The sequence below is a fragment of the Heterodontus francisci genome, chromosome 4 (assembly GCF_036365525.1).
Source record: "Heterodontus francisci isolate sHetFra1 chromosome 4, sHetFra1.hap1, whole genome shotgun sequence".
In the NCBI taxonomy this organism is placed as follows: domain Eukaryota; kingdom Metazoa; phylum Chordata; class Chondrichthyes; order Heterodontiformes; family Heterodontidae; genus Heterodontus; species Heterodontus francisci.
This window is the reverse complement of record NC_090374.1, coordinates 148497357-148518884: the sequence shown is the minus strand read 5'-3', so window position 1 is coordinate 148518884 and position 21528 is coordinate 148497357. Positions and strand designations below refer to the sequence as shown.

Genomic DNA, 21528 nt, shown 5'->3' with positions numbered 1-21528 from the left:
GTTACAAGGGGTCATAAATTTAAGGTGAAGGGTGGGAGATATAAGGGGGATGTCAGGGGAAGGTTCTTTACCCAGAGAGTGGTCGAGGCATGGAATGCCTTGCCCGGGGAAGTTGTTGAGTCAGAAACTTTAGGGACTTTCAAAAGGCTTTTGGATAGGTATATGGATAAAGGAGAATGATGGGGTATAGATTAAATTGTCCTTGACAGAGGACAAAGGATCGGCACAACATTGTGGGCCGAAGGGCCTGTTCTGTGCTGTATGTTCTATGTTCTATATGTTCTAACTTTGCTGATCAGATTTCCTGTCATTGTATGGTTAAACCTTTCAATGTTGTACACCTGTCGGCTAAATCCCGGCTAAACTGCCTCATCGTGGACCTTCCACATCTCACTTATTGCACATTTAACACCAGCAATTTTCTTTAGGAAGCCAGCTGTTTTCCCAACTGAGTTCTTTTTCCAATTGCTGGTTCCAAGACTTGTTGTTTTCTTTGAGATTGGAAGGTCTGCTTAAGAAAAAGTGCTGTAATACGTACTTTGTATTGCCCAGTGAAGTCTGTGGTAAGTGACGATGTGTATCTGGATGCAGTGGTCAGTGGTGCCTGCGGCTGAGGCTGCCATCTGTAGATAGCTAGTTTGTGACTGGACAGTTGCAGGTTGACGTCCCAGCCTCTGCTCTCCCAGCCAGAACTGGAGTATGTGCCTTTAGCTCTCTTTGTCATGGCAACATGTGGAATGATGTCTGACAGAGAAAATACCATAGTCATGTATGAAGGATATGCTGATAGGGCCAGATGATGTAGGGTGGAAGGAGGCTATGTGAAGCATTAAACACCTGCATAGACCTGTTGGGCCGAATGGCCTGGTTCTGTGCTGTTAATTCTATGTAAAGTGAGAGGGTAAAACTGATCACTAAAATTTGCTTTGAGCTTTCAAGTCCAATAAGATGGTCATCTGTTGACAAGGCTGTGCCATTACAGAGACATCTGTGGTCTGCACCAACATTCACTTTGGAGGAAAATGTGGGGCTGAAGGAATGCCAGCCTAATTACCAAGGGACACTGCGACACACTCAGTGTGAAGTGTGTGTTTACGTCTGTGATTCTTTGTGAGTTGCTGCTCTCTGTCATGCCTTCAGAAAAGAAGGGGTAAGTCAGAAGACCATTCATCTCAGACGATGGCAGACATCTCCAAGTAGTCAATTACAGTGTTGTATTACCAAGTGCCTGGAGCAACTTCTTGTAAGGGTAATGCATGTGGACACCCAGCAAATAAGAAAGAAAACTATTGAGGAAGCCTGCCAATATACACACAATGCACCTGTTTCTATGTTTTCTATGTTTGTATATGTCCATGTGTTTGTGAATGTTTTCATATGTGCCTGTGTTTCTGTACATCTATCTATAACTGTGGCTACCCTACCCTGCAGGTAGAGGGCCTTTTAATATCCCCATGTTTCAAGTCAAAGGCCAAATTATTTCAATCCCCAAATAGTACACAGTTCCCAATGTGTACACAGCTATAATCAACAACCCTGACTTGCCAATGTATTCTGGATGCAATGTGTGACAAAAGTGTACAGTTACATCACATATTATTTAGATATATATTGGCCGGGATTTTATCTGGGCGACAAGGGTCTCAACCACCGGCAAAAGTGCCAGCAAGAGCCGCGTGCCGCCTCCTCTGGTCAAGGCCCACCGATCAAGTGCCAATTAGGCACTTAAGTGGACAGCGGTGGGCCTTCCCTGGGATAAAGAACCATGGCGACGGAAGTGCCGTCTGCCTCTGATTGGCCGGCAGCTCCTTAACTAAACAGCACCACCACAGGGGCAGTGGCTGCTGCTGGTAGAGCACTCACCTGAGGCCCTGGACCCAGGCCACATGTAAGTGTCTACAGGAGGACTTTCTCAGAGTGGGGGTTGCGGGAGAGGGGATGCAGGAGGGGGTCGGCAGCAAGGGCAGGGAGTGGCTCTCAGTGGGCACCCCTATTCCTGATGTCGGGTCCCTCATTCAGGCACTGGGTTTGCTTGGCATGCTCCCTGTGCGGCGACAGGCCTACCTGCCGTTGGCCTAATTCTGGCGGTGGAGGCATAATCCCTTACTTGGGCATTAATTGCTCATTTAAGGGCCTCAATTGGCAGTGGGGCAGGAAGGCCATTCGCAGGCCTTCCAGCCCCGGACTTAATTTGAGTGGAGGTGGAAAGGTGGCAGGGTTCCCCTCTCAACCATCTCGCCCGATTCTATGCTTTCCCCACCTCCAAACCCGATGCGGAGAGAGCATAAAATTCCCCCCATTCTCTTTCCCTAAATATATAAACGGTTCTATAATTTAATTCCACTTAAAGTCAAACGAGATGGTCCCTTTTTTGCGGTATTAATTAATTTTCTTATATAGTATTGAATCTGTTGCAGTAATAGACCTTTGTTTTATTTAACCTTTTTGGTTGGCAACAGAGTTTCTCTGTTTTAAAAATGCACCCCAATTTCTTTCAGCAAAAACCAAAGCTCCCAAAATTGTTTGAAGTCCCTTCATTACTGCAGCAGCGGCCTGATGGAATGGCTGCAGACTCTACTAGGACCCAGATATACCTAGAAATCAACTGGCATGGGAGTTGGGTTTCCAGCCTGTATGGGCTGGCAGGTGCCCTGTGGTGTGGGCACCCGCCCACTCCAACTAAATTAGGTACCCACTCCAACCCCAAATACTCTGGCAGAGATATCTGCAGAAGGCACCAGTGGGCATGATCTCACGATAATTGCTGTCCTCCGACTGATATTCAGAACAACCATTTGGTCAAACAGAAGCAAAAATGTGCAATCAACAAATCCACAAGAATGTATTGAAATACAAGGGGTGATTTAATGAGAACAACCACTCGAAAGGAGCCTCACCCAAGAGAAGGCACTTCAGGCTTTTGGTTGCATGCTTGATCATGCATTGCATGATTCACAATCCAATCATGAGGGCCATGTATTGCAACCCTAATATGCACTTCCAGCAGACAGGGCTCCTTGTCCTCAGTCTGACTTTGTAAAATTACTTCCCACAGTGCACATAGTTTGGCAGCTGGACCTTACAATTTGTGTGGCTTTTAAGTATTATGTGATCCAATATGATTGAGTGTTTTCTTCTTCAGTAATCTAACCACTGTCTCTTTGTTAAAAGTTTATTCTCAATAGGATCATCCACTGGATACTTTTGGCTGAAGACACTTGCAAACACTTCAGCCGTGCTTATTGCACTCATAGGCTGGGCTCCATGGTGGAGGGTGATAATGTTCATGGAGCCACCTCCTCCTCCCAATAGTTTCCTTGCTATCCAGCCATTCTCAACTGGTTGTGGTAGGGTACAGAACCTTTTTTCTGATTCTTTGGTTCTAGGACAGCTTATTCTGTCGATAGCCTGTTGTATGTGGTGTTTGGATGCAGGTAACCCTGTGTAGCAGCTTCACTCTGTTCATTCCTCATTCTAAGGCTTGACTGATGCTACTCTGGGCAGGTCCTTCTACACTCTGCATTGAACCAGGGCTGGCCTCCTGCTTTGATGGCGCTGGAAGAGTAAGAGATGATTGTGGCAATATACAATTCTGCTGTCATCGCCAGTTTTTGGGTGCTAGATTTGTCTTTAGTCTGTTCCACTTAGCATGGCGGCAGTGCCTTAGTGCACAATGGATGTTGGCCACACTGTGAAGAAGAGACTTTGGGCCGCATTTTGCTCTCCTCCCGACATCGGGTTCCGTGGCGGAGGGGGCTGGAAAATCAGAGCGGCAGTGATACAAGGGGTGACTTAATGAAAGCAAACCCTGATTGCCAGGCCCGATCTTCCCGGCGGCGGGGAAGCTCCGTGGCTGCCCCTTCAGGATGGGACCTGTGTTTGCAAATGTAAATTACATCTTTACATTAATTAAAATGTAATCTACAGTGATCCTACCTTCAGTTCCTGATCTTCAGCGCTATGTGCAAGGAAAGCTGGCACCACCGAGGTGGGGAAGGGGTCAACTCTGCACTATATACTGTATAGGAGGGGGGAAGGTGTCAACTCTGCACTATGTACTGTATAGGAGGGGGAAGGTGTCAACTCTGCACTATGTACTGTATAGGAGGGGGAAGGTGTCAACTCTGCACTATGTACTGTATAGGAGGGGGAAGGTGTCAACTCTGCAGTCTGTACTGTATAGGAGGGGGAAGGTGTCAACTCTGCACAATGTACTGTATAGGAGGGGGGAAGGTGTCAACTCTGCACTATGTACTGTATAGGAGGGGGAAGGTGTCAACTCTGCACAATGTACTGTATAGGAGGGGGAAGGTGTCAACTCTGCACAATGTACTGTATAGGAGGGGGAAGGTGTCAACTCTGCACTATACTGTATAGGAGGGGGAAGGTGTCAACTCTGCACAATGTACTGTATAGGAGGGGGAAGGTGTCAACTCTGCACAATGTACTGTATAGGAGGGGGAAGGTGTCAACTCTGCACAATGTACTGTATAGAAGGGGGAAGGTGTCAACTCTGCACTCTGTACTGTATAGGAGGGGGGAAGAGGTCAGCTCTGCACTATGTACTGTATAGGAGGGGGAAGGTGTCAACTCTGCACAATGTACTGTATAGGAGGGGGAAGGTGTCAACTCAGCACAATGTACTGTATAGGAGGGGGAAGGTGTCAACTTTGCACAATGTACTGTATAGGAGGGGAAGGTGTCAACTCTGCACAATGTACTGTATAGGAGGGGGAAGGTGTCAACTTTGCACAATGTACTGTATAGGAGGGGAAGGTGTCAACTCTGCACAATGTACTGTATAGGAGGGGTAGGTGACAACTCTGCACAATGTACTGTATAGAAGGGGGAAGGTGTCAACTCTGCACAATGTACTGTATAGGAGGGGAAGGTGACAACTCTGCACAATGTACTGTATAGGAGGGGGAAGGTGTCAACTCTGCACTATGTACTGTATAGAAGGGGGAAAGTGTCAACTCTGCACTATGTACTGTATAGAAGGGGGAAGGTGTCAACTCTGCACTGTGTACTGTATAGGAGGGGGAAGGTGTCAACTCTGCACAATGTACTGTATAGGAGGGGGAAGGTGTCAACTCTGCACTATGTACTGTATAGGAGGGGGAAGGTGTCAACTCTGCACAATGTACTGTATAGGAGGGGAAGGTGTCAACTCTGCACAATATACTGTATAGGAGGGGGAAGGTGTCAACTCTGCACAATGTACTGTACAGAAGGGGGAAGGTGTCAACTCTGCACAATGTACTGTATAGGAGGGGGAAGGTGTCAACTCTGCACAATGTACTGTATAGGAGGGGAAGGTGTCAACTCTGCACAATGTACTGTATAGGAGGGGAAGGAGTCAACTCTGCACAATGTACTGTATAGGAGGGGGAAGGTGTCAACTCTGCACTATGTACTGTATAGGAGGGGGAAGGTGTCAACTTTGCACAATGTACTGTATAGGAGGGGGAAGGTGTCAACTCTGCACAATGTACTGTATAGGAGGGGAAGGTGTCAACTCTGCACAATGTACTGTATAGGAGGGGAAGGTGTCAACTCTGCACTATGTACTGTATAGGAGGGGAAGGTGTCAACTCTGCACAATGTACTGTATAGGAGGGGAAGGTGTCAACTCTGCACTCTGTACTGTATAGGAGGGGGGAAGAGGTCAGCTCTGCACTATGTACTGTATAGGAGGGGAAGGTGTCAACTCTGCACAATGTACTGTATAGGAGGGTAGGTGTCAACTCTGCACTATGTACTGTATATGAGGGGGAAGGTGTCAACTCTGCACAATGTACTGTATAGGAGGGGGAAGGTGTCAACTCTGCACAATGTACTGTATAGGAGGGGAAGGTGTCAACTCTGCACTATGTACTGTATAGGAGGGGAAGGTGTCAACTCTGCACTATGTACTGTATAGGAGGGGGGAAGAGGTCAGCTCTGCACTATGTTGTGCTGTTTGCAGGGCTGGCAGCCTTATAAAAATGGCGCCAGCACCTGCTCCTTCAACAGATGACGCTGTGAACGGTGTCGCCAATGCCGCTCCCGCCACATGACACGTGATTGGTGGGGGATGGTGGCCGCCGAGCATATGCAAATTTCCCACCAGACACAAGATCACAGCGATGTGAGCCGTGTGTGGTGGTGGCATTGGGGCCTGTGAATGGCTGCATCCGCCGGCGGGAGAACAAAATCCAGCCCTTTGAAACTGAAATTCCACATGATGTCCAGCTTTGAACCAACATTACAGCAGAAATGATTGGGCTGGGGTTACCTACATCTTAATAAAAGCAAAATACTTCAGATGCTGGAAATCTGAAAAAAAAAAGTGCTGGAAATACTCAGCAGGTCTGGCAACATCTGTGGAGAGAGAAGCAGAGTTAACGTTTCAGGTCAGTGACCTTTCATCAGAACTCACCTGAAACGTTAACTTTGCTTCTTTCTCCACAGATGCTGCCATACCTGCTGAGTATTTCCAGCACCTTTTGGTTTTATTACCTACATCTTATCCTGATTTGATGCCTGGGTTGTTATTTCTCAGTGTGCTGGTTTATACTAGTTGTGCCCACTTCAGAAGGCATTAACAGTCAACGACAGAGAGTGTGACTGGTGTCACATGTTGGCCAGTCCAGGTAGGGGTAACATGTTCTTCTTAAGGAACTTAGTGAACCAGTTGTGCTTTTAGAATCATAGAACCATAGAAAAATTACAGCACAGAAGGAGGCTGGTTCAGCCTGTCATGTCTGTGCGGCCAATCTAATTCCACCTTCCAGCACCTGGTCCATAGCCTTGCAGGTTACAGCACTTCTGGTGCATGTACATAGAGTCATAGAGTCATAGTTATACAGCGCAGAAACAGGCCCTTTGGCCCACTGTGTCTGTGCGGCCATCAAGCACCTATCTATTTTGATCCCATTTTCCAGCACTTGGCCCGTAGCCTTGTATGCTATGGAGTTTCAAGTCCTCATCTAGATACTTATTAAATGTTGTGAGGTTTCCTGCCTCTACCACCCCTTCAGGCAGTGTGTTCCATATTCCAACCCCCCTCTCGGTGAAAAAGCTTTTCCTCAAATCCCCTCTAAACCTCCTGCCCCTTACCTTAAATCTATGCCCCCTGGTTATTGACACCTCCGCTAAGGGAAAAAGTTTCTTCCTATCTAACCTATCTATGCCCCTCATAATTTTGTATATCTCAATCAGGAGCCCCCTCAGCCTTTTCTGCTCTGAGGAAAACAACCCTGGCCTTTTCAGTCTCTCTTCATAGCTGAAATGCTCCAGCCCAGGCAACATCCTGGTGAATCTCCTCTGCACCCTCTCCAGTGCAATCACATCCTTCCTATAGTGTGGTGACCAGAACTGTACACAGTACTCCAGCTGTGGCCTAACTAGCGTTTTACACAGCTCCATCATAACCTCCTAGCTCTTATATTCTATGCCTCGGCTAATAAAGGCAGGTATCCCATATGCCTTCCTAACCACCTTATCTACTTGTACTGCTGCCTTCAGTGATCTATGGACAAGTACACCAAGGTCCCTCTGACCCTCTGTACTTCCTAGGGTCCTACCACCCATTGTATATTCCCTTGACTTGTTAGTCCTCCCAAAATGCATCACCTCACACTTCTCAGGATTAAATTCCATTTGCCACTTCTCTGCTCAACTTACCAGCCCATCTATATCATCCTGTAATCTAAGGCTTTCCTCCTCTCTATTTACGACACCACCAATTTTCGAGTCATCTGCAAACTAACTGATCATACCTCCTATATTCACGTCTAAATCGTTAATGTACACCACAAACAGCAAGGGTCCCAGCACCAATACCTGTGGTGCACCACTGGTCACAGGCTTAAAATCACGAAAACAACTCTCGACCATCACCCTCTGCCTCCTGCCACTAAGCCAATTTTGGATCCAATTTGCCAAATTGCCCTGGATCCCATGGGCTCTTACTGTCTTAACCAATCTCCCATGCGGGACCTTATCAAAAGCCTTACTGAAGTCCATGTAGATTACATCAACTGCTTTACCCTCATCTACACATCTAGTCACCTCCTCGAAAAATTCAATTAAGTTTGTTAGACACGATCTCCTCCTGACAAAGCCATGCTGACTATCCTTGATTAATCCCTGCCTCTCCAAGTGGAGATTAATCCTGTTCCTCAGAATTTTTTCCAATAGTTTCCCTACCACTGAGGTTAGACTCACCAGCCTGTTATTACCTGGTTTATCCCTGTTACTCTTCTTGAATAATCGTATCGCATTCACTGTCTTCCAGTCCTCTGGCACCTCACCTGCGGCCAGAGAGGATTTGAAAATTTGTCAGAGCCCCTGCTATCTCCTCCCTTGCCTCACATAACAGCCTGGGATACATCTCATCTGGGCCTGGGGATTTATCCACTTTTAAACCCGCTAAAACCACTAATACCTCCTCCCTTTCAATGCTAATTTGTTCGAGCATATCACAATCCCCCTCCCTGATCTCTACACCTACATTGTCCTTCTCCATAGTGAACAGAGATGAAAAGTAATCATTTAAAACTTCACTTACGTCCTCCGGCTCCACACACAGATTGCCACTTTGGTCCCTAATGGGCCCTACTTTTTCCCTGGTTATCCTCTTGCCCATAATATACTTATAAAATGCCTTGGGATTTTCCTTTATCTTGCCCACCATGCCCCCTCTTCGCTCTCCGAATTACTTTTTTTTAAGTACCCCCTCTACACTTTCTATACTCCTCTAGGGCCTCCGCTGTTTTCAGCCCCCTGAATCTGCCATAAGCCTCCTTTTTTTTTCCTTATCCAATCCTCTGTATCCCTTGACATCCCCAGGGTTCCCTGGGCTTGTTGGTCCGACCCTTCACCTTTACAGGAACATGTTGGCTCTGAACTCTCACTATTTCCTTTTTGAATGACTCCCATTGGTCTGGTGTAGACTTTCCTACAAGTAGCTGTTCCCAATCCACTTTGGCCAGATCCTGTTTTATCATATTGAAATTGTCCTTCCCCCAATTCAGTACCTTTATTTCTGGTCCATCTTTGTCCTTTTCCACAACTACCTTAAATCTTAGAGTTATGGTCACTATCCCCGAAATGCTCCCCCACTGACACTTCTACCACTTGTGCGGCTTCATTCCCTAGGATTAGGTCCAGAACTGCCCCTTCTCTTGTAGGACTTTCTACGTGCTGGCTCAAAAAGCTCTCCTGTATGCACTTTAAGAATTCCGCCCCCTTTAAGCCTTTTGCAGTAAGACTATTCCAGTTGATATTGGGGAAGTTGAAATCCCCTGCTATTATTACCCTATTATTTTTACACCTCTCTGAGATTTGCCCACATATCTGCTCCTCTATCTCTCCTTGACTATTTGGAGGCCTGTAATACACTCCCAGCCAAGTGATTGCCCCCTTTTTGTTTTTAATTCTACCCATATGGCCTCGTTTGAGGAACCTTCTAAGATATCATCCCTCCTTACTGCAGTAATTGACTCCTTGATCAATAGTGCAATGCCTCCCCCTCTTTTACACCCCACCCCCCACCCCGTCATACCTGAAGGTTCTATATCCTGGAATACGGAGCTGCCAGTCCTGCCCTTCCCTCAATCATGTCTCTGTGATAGCAATAATATCATATTCCTATGTGTTAATGACGCCCTCAATTCATCTGCCTTACTTGTAAGACTCCTTGCGTTAAAATAGATGCAATCCAGCCTTGCATTATTCGCTTGTGCCTTACCAGGTCTATATTTGCTCTGCCTTCCAGACTGACTTAATTTCTCTTCAACATTTGGCTGCGCATCACCCACTACTGTACCTCCACTCTGTATCCCATCCCCCTGCCAATTAGTTTAAACACCACCCCCCAACAGCACCAGCAAACCTCCCAGCAAGGATGTTGGTCCCGTTCCGGTTCAGGTGCAACCCATCTAGTAAGTTTTGAAAGAATAGAGAGTTTCTGCCTCCACCATCATTCCTGGCAGTGAATTCCAGACACTCACCACCCTGCGGGTGAAAAAGTTTTTCCTCATGTCCCCTCTAATCCTTCTATCAGTCACCTTAAATCTGTGCCCCCTGGTAATTGACCTCTCTGCTAGGGGAAAGAAGTCCTTATTGTCTACTTTATCTAGGCTCCTCATAATTTTGTACATCTCAATTAAGTCACTCCTCTAAGGAAAACAACCCTAGCCTATCCAATCTTTCCTCATAGCTGCAACTTTCAAGCCCTGGCATCATTCTTCTGAATCTCCTCTGCACTCTCTCCAGAGCAACTATGTCCTTCCTGTAATGTGATGACCAGAACTGTACACAATACACCAACTGTGGCCGAACCAGCGTTTTATACAGTTCCAGCATTACATCCCTGCTTTTGTATTCTATACCACGGCCAATAAAGGAATGCATTCCATATACCTTCTTCACCACTTTATCCACCTGTCCTGCCACCTTTAGAGACCTGTGGACATGCACTCCAAGATCTCTCACCTCTTCTACCCCTCTCAATATCCTCCCGTTTATTGTGTATTCCCTCGCTTTATTTGCCCTCCCCAAATGCATTACCTCACACTTCTCTGGATTGAATTCCATTTGCCACATTTCCACCCACTCAATCAAACCATTGATATAATTCTGGAGTTTACAGGTATCCTCTTCACAATCAACTACATGGCCAATTTTTGTATCATTTGCAAATTTCTCCATCATGCCTCCCGCATTTAAGTCCAAATCATTAATATTTACCACAAACAGCAAGGGACCCAGAGAATTCCAAAGTCGCACAACCCCCAGAGAGAAAAAGATTTCTCTCGACTCTGTCCTAAAAGGGCAACCCCTAATTTTCAAACAATGCCCCCAGTTCTGGACTCACCCACAAGAGGAGACATCCCCTCCACATTCACTCTGTCAAAACCGTTCAGGATCTTATATACTTCAATCAAGTCTCCCCTCAATCTTCTAAACTCCAGTGAAAACAAGCCCAGTCTGTCCAACCTTTCCTCATAAGACAACCCATCAGACAATTCCAGCTATCAATCTAGTACACCTCCTCTGAGCCGCCTCCAACGCAGTTACATCCTTCCTTAAATAAGGAGACCAAAACTGCACACAGTATTGAAGATGTGATCTCACCAATGTCCTGTATAACTGAAATATAACATCCTTACTTTTATTTTCAATTCCTCTTGTAATAATGCACCATAACACCTAGATCTCTTTGCACCTCAAAATTCTGCAGTCTTCCCCGTTTAAGAAATTCTCTGCTTTTTTATTCTTCCTGCCAAAGTGAACAACTTCACATTTTTCCACATTATGCTCCATCTGCCAAATTTTTGCCGATTCACTCAACCTATCTGTATTTGTCTGCAAGCTCCTTATGTCCTCTTCACAACATACTTTCCTACCTATCTTTGTATCATCTGCAAAATTTAGCTACCATGCCATCACTCCCCTCATCTAAGTCATTGATATAAATTGTAAAAAGTTGAGGCCCCAGCACAGACCCCTGCGGGATTCCACTCGTCACATCCTGCCAATCAGAAAAGGACACATTTCTGCATCCTCTCTGTTTTCTGCCAGCCAGCCAACCTTCTATCCATGCTAATATGTTACCCCCTACACTACGAGCTCCTACTTTGCGCAGTAACCTTTTATGTAGCACCTTGTCAAATGCCTTCTGGAAATCCAAGTACATTACGTCAACGGGCTCCCCTTTATCCACAGCGCATGTTACTCCTTCAAAGAACTCCAATAAGTTGGTTAAACATGATTTCTCTTTCACAAAACCATGCTGACTATTCCCAATTACCTTGAGTTTTACTAAGTGCCCAGCTCTAGCCTCCTTAATGATCGATTCTAACAGCTGCCCCATGACAGACGTCAAGCTAACTGGCCACAGTTACCTGTTTTCTGCCTCCCCCCCACTTCGTGAATAGAGGGATTATAATTGCTGCTTTGCAGTCTGATGGAACCTTTCCAGAATCTAGCGAAATTTGAAAAATTAACACCAACGCATCTACTAACTCATGAGCCACCTCTTTTAAGACCCTAGGATGAAGTCCATCAGGACCTGGGGACTTGTCAGCCCGCAGCTCCATCAGTTTGCTCAGTACCACTTCCCTGGTGATTGTAATTTCGCTAAGTTCCTCTCTTCCTTCTACCTCCTGATTTACAGCTATTACTGGAATGTTTTTTGTATCCTCTATAGTGAAGACAGAAGCAAAATATTTGTTCATTTCATCCGCCATTTCCTTATTATCTACTATTAACTCCCTATTCTCACTCTCTCGAAGACCAACACTCACTTTACTTACTCTTTTCCATTTTAAATACCTGTTGAAACCCTTGCTATCTGTTTTTACATTTCTAGCTAGCTTCCTCTCATACTCTAATTTCTTTCACCTGATAAACCTTTTAGTCATTCTCTACCGATCTTGATATTCTGACTAATCATCTGACCTGCCACTCATCTTTGCACAATTATAGGTTTTTCCTTAAGTTTGATGCTTTCTTTAACTTCTGTGATTAACCACGGATGGTGGGTCCCCCCCTTTGAATTTTTCTTCATAGTAGGAATATACCTATTCTGAGTATTCTGAAATATCCCCTTATTTTTCTGCCACTGCTTCTCTATTGATCTATATCCTAGTCTAGTAACCCAGTTCACTTCAGCTAGCTCAGCTATCATGCCCACATAGTTGCCCTTATTTAAGTTTAAAATACTAGTTTTAGACCCACTCCTCCCTCTTTCAAACTGGATGTAAAATTCAATCATATTGTGGTCGCTGCTACCTATAGGTGCCTTTACTCTGAGGACATTAATTAATCCTGTCTCTGGTTGGTTCTAGAATGTGCTGCTCTAAGAAACTATCTCAAAAGCATTCTGTGAATTCCTCATCCAGGCTACTATTGTCATTCTGATTTATCCAGTTTATATGTAGATTAAAATCACCCATGATTATTGACGTCCCTTTATCACAAGCTCCCAATATTTCTTCTTGGATACTTCGTCCTACATTGTGGTTACTGTTCGAGGGCCTGTAGACCACTTCCATTCATGACTTCTTTCACCTACTATTCCTCACCTCCACCCAAATCAATTCTACATCCTGATCTCCTGAACCAAGGTCATCTCTAACTATTGCACCAATGCCATCCTTGATTAACAGTGCTACCCCTCCACCTTTACCTAGCTTCCTATTCTTCTTGAATGCTATACACCCCTCAATATTGAGGACCCAATCCTTGTCATCCTGCAGCATGTCTCTGTAATGGCTATCAGATCGTATTTATTTACTTCAAAGTGTGCTATCAGTTCGTCTACTTTGTTATGAATGCTACGTGCATTCAGATACAGAGCCTTTAATTTTTTTTTTTAGAATTAGAATATTACAGCGCAGTACAGGCCCTTCGGCCCTCGATGTTGCGCCGATCATCTGACCTACACTATTCCATTTACATCCATATGTCTATCCAATGACCACTTAAATGCCCTTAAAGTTGGCGAGTCTACTACTGTTGCAGGCAGGGCGTTCCACGCCCCTACTACTCTCTGCGTAAAGAAACTACCTCTGACATCTGTCCTATATCTTTCACCCCTCAACTTAAAGCTATGTCCCCTCGTGTTTGCCATCCTCATCCGAGGAAAAAGACTCTCACTATCCACCCTATCTAACCCTCTGATTATCTTGTATGTCTCTATTAAGTCACCTCTCCTCCTCCTTCTCTCTAACGAAAACAACCCCAAGTCCCTCAGCCTTTCCTCGTAAGACCTTCCTTCCATACCAGGCAACATCCTAGTAAATCTCCTCTGCACCCTTTCCAAAGCTTCGACATCCTTCCTATAATGCGGTGACCAGAACTGCACGCAATACTCCAGGTGCGGCCTCACCAGAGTTTTGTACAGCTGCATCATGACCCCGTGGCTCTGAAACTCGATCCCCCTACTAATAAAGGCTAACACACCATATGCCTTCTTAACAGCCCTATTAACCTGGGTAGCAACTTTCAGGGATTTATGTACCTGGATACCAAGATCTCTCTGCTCATCTACACTACCAAGAATCTTCCCATTAGCCCAGTACTCTGCATTGCTGTTACTCCTTCCAAAGTGAATCACCTCACACTTCTCCGCATTAAACTCCATTTGCCATCTCTCAGCCCAGCTCTGCAGCCTATCTATGTCCCTCTGTACAACACCCTTCGACACTATCCACAACTCCACCGACCTTCGTGTCATCCGCAAATTTACTAACCCACCCTTCTACACCCTCATCCAGGTCGTTTATAAAAATGACAAACAGCAGTGGCCCCAAAACAGAACCTTGCGGTACACCACTAGTAACTAAACTCCAGGATGAACATTTGCCATCAACCACCACCCTCTGTCTTCTTTCAGCTAGCCAATTTCTGATCCAAAGCTCTAAATCACCTTCAACCCCATACTTGCGTATTTTCTGCAATAGCCTACCGTGGGGAACCTTATCAAACGCCTTACTGAAATCCATATACACCACATCCACGGCTTTACCCTCATCCACCTGTTTGGTCACCTTCTCGAAAAACTCAATAAGGTTTGTGAGGCACGACCTACCTTTCACAAAACCGTGCTGACTATCGCAAATGAACTTATTCTTTTCAAGATGATTATAAATCCTGTCTCTTATAACCTTTTCCAACATTTTACCCACAACCGAAGTAAGGCTCACAGGTCTATAATTACCAGGGCTGTCTCTACTCCCCTTCTTGAACAAGGGGACAACATTTGCTATCCTCCAGTCCTCCGGCACTACTCCTGTCGACAATGACGACTTAAAGATCAACAACAACGGCTCTGCAATCTCCTCCCTGGCTTCCCAGAGAATCCTAGGACAAATCCCATCTGGCCCAGGGGACTTATCTATTTTCACTCTTTCCAAAATTGCTAACACCTCCTCCTTGTGAATCTCAATCCCATCTAGCCTAGTAGGCTGTATCTCAGTAATCTCCTCGGCAACATTTTCTTTCTCTACTGTAAATACTGACGAAAAATATTCATTTAACGCTTCCCCTATCTCCTCTGATTCCGCACACAACTTCCCACTACTATCCTTGATTGGCCCTGTTCTAACTCTTATCATTCGTTTATTCCTGATATACCTATAGAAAGCCTTAGGGTTTTCTTTGATCCTATCCGCCAATGACTTCTCGTGTCCTCTCCTTGCTCTTCTTAGCCCTCCCTTTAGATCCTTCCTGGCTAGCTTGTAACTCTCAAGCGCCCTAACTGAGCCTTCACGTCTCATCCTAACATAAGCCGCCCTCTTCCTCTTGACAAGCGCTTCAACTTCTTGAGTAAACCACGGCTCCCTTGCTCGACAACTTCCTCCCTGCCTGACAGGTACACACTTATCAAGGACACGCATTAGCTGCTCCTTGAATAAGCTCCACATTTCGTTTGTGCCCATCCCCTGCAGTTTCCTTCCCCATCCTACACATCCTAAATCTTGCCTAATCGCGTCATAATTTCCTTTCCCCCAGCTATAATTCTTGCCCTGCGGTATATACCTGTCCCTGCCAACGCTAAGGTAAACCTAACCGAATTGTGATCACTATCGCCAAAGTGCTCACCTACATCTAAATCAAACACCTGGCCGGGTTCATTACCCAGTACCAAATCCAATGTGGCATCGCCCCTGGTTGGCCTGTCCACATACTGTGTCAGAAAACCCTCCTGCACACACTGGACAAAAACAGACCCATCTAAAGTACTCGAACTATAGTATTTCCAGTCAATATTTGGAAAGTTAAAGTCCCCCATAACCACTACCCTGTTACTCTCGCTCCTGTCGAGAATCATCTTCGCTATCCTTTCCTCTACATCTCTGGAACTATTCGGAGGTCTATAGAAAACTCCCAACAGGGTGACCTCTCCTCTCCTGTTTCTAACCTCGGCCCAGACTACCTCAGTAGACGAGTCCTCAAACGTCCTTTCTGCCGCTGTAATACTTTCCTTGATTAACAATGCCACACCCCCCCCTCTTTTACCCTCTTCTCTGTTCTTTCTGAAACATCTAAATCCCGGAACCTGCAACATCCATTCCTGCCCCTGCTCTACCCATGTCTCCGAAATGGCCACAACATCAGGATCCCAGGTACCAACCCATGCTGCAAGCTCACCCACCTTATTCCGGATGCTCCTGGCGTTGAAGTAGACACACTTTAAACCAAGTTCTTGCTTGCCAGTGCCCTCTTGCGTCCCTGTAACCTTATCCCCTACCTCACTACTCTCAACAGCCTGTACACTGGCACTGCAATTTAGGTTCCCATTCCCCTGCTGATTTAGTTTAAACCCCCCCGAAGAGCACTAACAAATCTCCCCCCCAGGATATTGGTACCCCTCTGGTTCAGGTGAAGACCATCCTGTTTGTAGAGGTCCCATCTACCCCAGAAAGAGCCCCAATTATCCAGGAAACCAAAACCCTCCCTCCTACACCATCCCTGCAGCCACGTGTTCAACTCCTCTCTCTCCCTATTCCTCTCTTCGCTAGCACGTGGCACAGGCAACAACCCAGAGATAACAACTCTGGTTGTTCTCGCTCTAAGCTTCCACCCTAGCTCCCTGAATTTCTGCCTTAAATCCCCATCTCTCTTCCTACCTATGTCGTTGGTGCCTATGTGGACCACGACTTGGGGGTGCTCCCCCTCCCCCTTAAGGATCCCAAAAACACGATCGGAGACATCACGTACCCTGGCACCTGGGAGGCAACACACCAACCGTGAGTCTCTCTCGTTCCCACAGAACCTCCTATCTGTTCCCCTAACTATGGAGTCCCCAATGACTAATGCTCTGCTCCTCTTCCCTTTTCCCTTCTGAGCAACAGGGACAGACTCTGTGCCAGAGTCTTTTTGTCTTTTTGTCTTTTTGTTATCTTTGTAACATCTAGTCTGACTTTCTTTGACTTTCATTTCCTATATTACTATTCTGCTCTCTGCCTTTACTCTACCCCTTGATTTGCTACATCTACCCAAGCTTGATCCCTCTCCCCCCTTGTTTCGTTTAAAGCCCGCTCTACTTCCCTAGTAATACGGCTGGTTAGAAGAACACAGGATGTCAAAATACTGGATGTGCTAACCCAAAGGTTATGAGTTCAAATTCCACCAGTTAAATTAAATAAATCTGGTAATTTGTGAGTCGGCATGTTAAAAAAAAATCACTTAGCTAATGAATTGTTGTAATCATTGGCTATTTAAAAGAAGGGAAGCTGGTCTGGAAGATACGTGACTAATCCACAAAACATGATTGACTCTTGATGCTTTCTGAAGTGGCCTAGCAAACTGCTGAGTTGTTAAAATAATTACTGTGAAGCAAGAAGAAAGCCGACCACCACACTCTCAGGGCAACTACAGGTGGGCAATAAATAGTAATCTTGCTAGTGCTACCCACATCAGAAGAATGAAATAAATAGCCGACCCTGCGTTAGAAAGAGATGCAAAGCTATAGTTTCCTCAGTTTGTTCATTCATTTAAAAAAGCAGAAGTGCATAAACAGAAGTGGGAGAATGATTAAAGCAGTAATGGGCAATCCATGTATACAAAGAAAGAACAAACTTGCATTTCTAAAACACCTTTCACATCCTCAGTACATCCCAGTGTTTCACAGCCAATTAATTACTTTTGAAGTGTAGTCGCTGTTGAATACTGATAAATAATCTGTTTTAGTGGTGCTAGTTGTTGGATAAATTTTATTCAGGACATTGGAAGAACTCTTTTTTTCAAATAGTGCCATGGGATCTTTTACAAGCACCTGAAAGGACAGACAGGGCCTAGGTTTACTGTCCCATCTGAAAGACAGCACTTGTGACTGTGCAGCCCTCCTTCAGTACTGTACTGGTGTGCTAAATTTATACTAGTACTCTGGGAAAAACACATTTTTCTTGTTGAAGCCAATTATATTAAACTATTGCAATGCAGGGTAACATTAAGAAGTAAAGTGAACCATAGATCAGAATGGGCAGTAGCTGTATGAATGGCTCACTACCACCTTCTCACGGGCAGTTAGGGATGGGCAATAAATGTTGGCCTTGCCAGCAATCCCCACATCCCATGAAAGAATATTTTAAAAATTGGGCGGTGTGAAAGTTTTGGCATTGCTTTCAGAGAACAGGGTCTCCAAAGTTAAGTTTACCACAACAACTTTAGAAACATTGACACTTGTGACACAAATATTTTAATCTGCAGAGTTCTTAAGGTTAAGTAATTTCTGTGACCAGAGTATGTATGTGGCTGTGCATGTGTTTGTGTGCACATCTATGTGTGTTTCTGCATCTGTGTCTCTCTGCACAATACTAATACCTGGAATGGGGGGTTGCCTTATGAGGAAAGGTTGGACAGGCTAGGCTTGTATCGGCTGGAGCTCAGAAGAGTAAGAGGCAGCTTGATTGAAACATATAAGATCCTGAGGGGTTTTGACAGGGTGAATACGGAAAGGATGTTTCCCCTTGTGGGTGAATCTAGAACTAGGGGTCACTACTTAAAAAGAAGCGGTCGCCCATTTAAGACAGAGATGAGGAGAATTTTTTTCTCACAGAGGGTCGTGAGTCTTTGGAACTCTCTTCCTCAAAAGGTGGTGAGAGCAGAGTCTTTGAATATTTTTAAGACAGAGGCTGATAGATTCTTGATAAGCAAGGGGGTGAAAGGTTATCGTGGGTAGACAGGAATATAGAGTAATCGGTTCAGCCATGATCTTATTGAATGGTGGAGCAAGCTCGAAGGGCCGAGTGGCCTGCTCCTGCTCCTAATTCGTATGTTTGTATGTGTCTGCATCTATATCTGTATGTCTCTGTGTATTAGTTAAATGCTGTCTTACCTCTTGGTCCGAAGTGCTGTAAGTAGCAGTGATTGCAGTACGGTTTCTCATCATACTAAGCAAAAGAAAGAACTGGAAGTTATTCAAATTAAAAAGAAATAATTTCATTTCCAAGAAATAATTTGAATAGCACCTTTTCACATCCTCGGAATTCTTCACAACTAATTAATTTTAAAGCACACTGTTTTATGTAACAAACACAGCAACCAATTTTCACACAGCGGGCTGAATTTTAAAAGTCCGCCACTGATAACAACGGTGGCCCGCCTATGCGGGCTGCATGTCGCAGAGCCACACGATCCTAAGCGTGACAGCTCATTTAAATAGCCGGGGCAGGCCAGCCCCCCCGATCACGTGGAGGGGGCAGGCTGTCCATCACCGGCAATGGCTTCAGTTGTCCATGTGCAGGCCATTTTTAAAGGGCTTTCAGCCCTACGGTTAAATTTAAATATTTAAAGATGCAGTAAATTAAAAAAAAAATTATTTTGCCCCTCTCCCACCCCCAATACCATAAAATTAATTACTTGCCCTCTCGCCCCAAAACATTTACCTTGTCCCTCTGACTTTCCCCCCCCACCCCACAAAGTGCACAATCTTTCACCTCAAACCCTTTCCACCATCCTCTGCACCAGTGATGTCACTTTAACCCCATTCCCTCCCTCGCACTGAGAAACTTACTTTCTCCCCCCTCCCCACAAGTGTTCTGTCTTATTTCCCTGGATGGGGATCCAAAGGCGCAGGAGTGCTGACCAGTGGCAGGAAGATTGCAGTGTGACAGAAGGCGGCAGTGTTGGTACGATCAATTCATTAATTTAAATTTATTTACATATCTTAATGGGGGTCCCATCGCCGAGCGGTGGGTGTGGGGCCGCCACGAGGCCTCGCCACCACCAGTGGTGCGTGGCGGCCCTCTCCCGGAGGCATTTTCTGCCCCCGCCACGAACCCCGATGTCGGGGCAGTCTGTAAAATTCAGTCCTGCATGTGAGATGAATAGCCAGTTAGTATGTTTTTGGTGGTGTTGGTTGAGAGAGGGATGTCAGTCAGAACAATTCTCTACTCTTATTTTCAAATAGACCTTTGGGATATTTTACATCTATCTCAACAGCTAAATGGGGCCTTGTTTAATGTGCCATCCAAAAGGCAATACCTCTGACAGTACAGCACTCAATCAGTACTACATTGGAGTGTCCGCTGAGATTATAAGCTTAGGTTCTGCCAGTGCTCTTTGAACCCACAAACTTTTGACTCATGGGCAAATGAGCCAAGCTTTGTAGCTGTTCATTTCACATAGAAAAATGACCTTAAGTAATAAAAGTTACACCAACTACAACAAAAACTTTTAAGTTATTTTCTTGAACTAAAACAGATCTAAAATAATTTTTCATTAAAGCAGACCCCAAGACAGATAACATTTGCCTGGGTTCAACAGATCCTATTTGTACAAAAATGGTTTGAATTTCCCTGCTCTCCATGACATTCCCCCTATATATCTCTGCCCTGCATATCAGTTTTATGTATCAGTCCTCTCTTTGGACTATCTCTTCAGTTGGCATTTGTTATGAACAAGGTGGGAGTAATGCACTGTTAATTCAGTCCCACTACTCCACAGGTCACAGCATATTTGAAAAGTTTCCCACCTGCTGAAAACAAAGCCAAATTAATCACTTTATTTATCCCCAGAATAAAGCACGCCAAACCAGGTTTCTCTAAACAACAACAAAATTAACTATTTATCAAGTTTTAAATGATAATTAGATGAATCTACATGTATGAAAAGAGTTTATAACTCATTAATCTTCCTAACACTCATGCATACACACACAATCAATTACTAACAGTTAACCGGGGAAAACGGATATATTGACATTACAACAGTTTCTCAGGAATAATAAGATAACTGGGTGGTAACTTCTGGTAGTATATTTCTGAATCAGAGAGGTGTCCCAGAGTCGAATAGTCAGATGCCACTCAAAGTCTCCAGGTGAAATTAATGAACATTCTGTGGTGGGTAGGCGTTCAAGGTAGTTTGTCTGCAGCAGGTATCACACAGATCTTTCAGCAAAAGGTTGTAGCAACAGGTCTATTTAAATTTTAAAGTAGCAGTCTTACAGTGGAAATTTTCTTGTGATTTCAGGAACTTCCAAAAATACAAAAGGCCACTGGACTCACAGTTGAGATAGAGATTTTCCAGAGACTGGAGCCAGTGTTTCTCCACAGAATGTAGTAATTCCTCTTTTCCTGGGTCTTTTCCTCTCTTCAGGCTTAAACATCATCAAGGGTTTTAACTCCCACACATTAGATTTGCAACTCCTTCAAAGTTCTTTTAACTTCAGGAAGAAATGAGAATTGTACTTGATACATGAATTATTTTTCAAGAGAAAGAGTATTCTGGGCTGTATTCCTGGCCAGTCTCCAGCAGGAACTGAACAACCCAAAAGTGAAACTAGCTTTTCCACAACAACCTAGTCACAAGATAGCCGTAAAACTTTCTGGTTGCTCGGATGCAAATTGCCTTGCAGCCTGCACTCTTCAAATACCAACAACAACTCTCTGTACTCACTGTTCACAGAAAGTCCTTTTTCTCAGTTTTAAAGCTTCACAGACCTCTTAGTTTAAAAAAAACCAAAACTCTTATGGCACATTCCAAACGACAGCATATCCCATCTGCTGTCTAGGGCAAAAACAAATATTA

General features: G+C 44.8%; 1 protein-coding gene across 1 annotated transcript in view; it reads right to left on the bottom strand.

Annotated features, from left to right (window-relative positions):
- The window catches only part of zgc:195282 (uncharacterized protein LOC100192223 homolog), a 45123-nt gene that overhangs the window by 8619 nt on the left and 14976 nt on the right, over positions 1–21528 (bottom strand). Inside the window, exon 3 of the mRNA XM_068030307.1 lies at positions 18836–18890. Within this exon, the coding sequence (XP_067886408.1) occupies positions 18836–18890 (55 nt within the window). The remainder of the gene's footprint in view (positions 1–18835; positions 18891–21528) is intronic.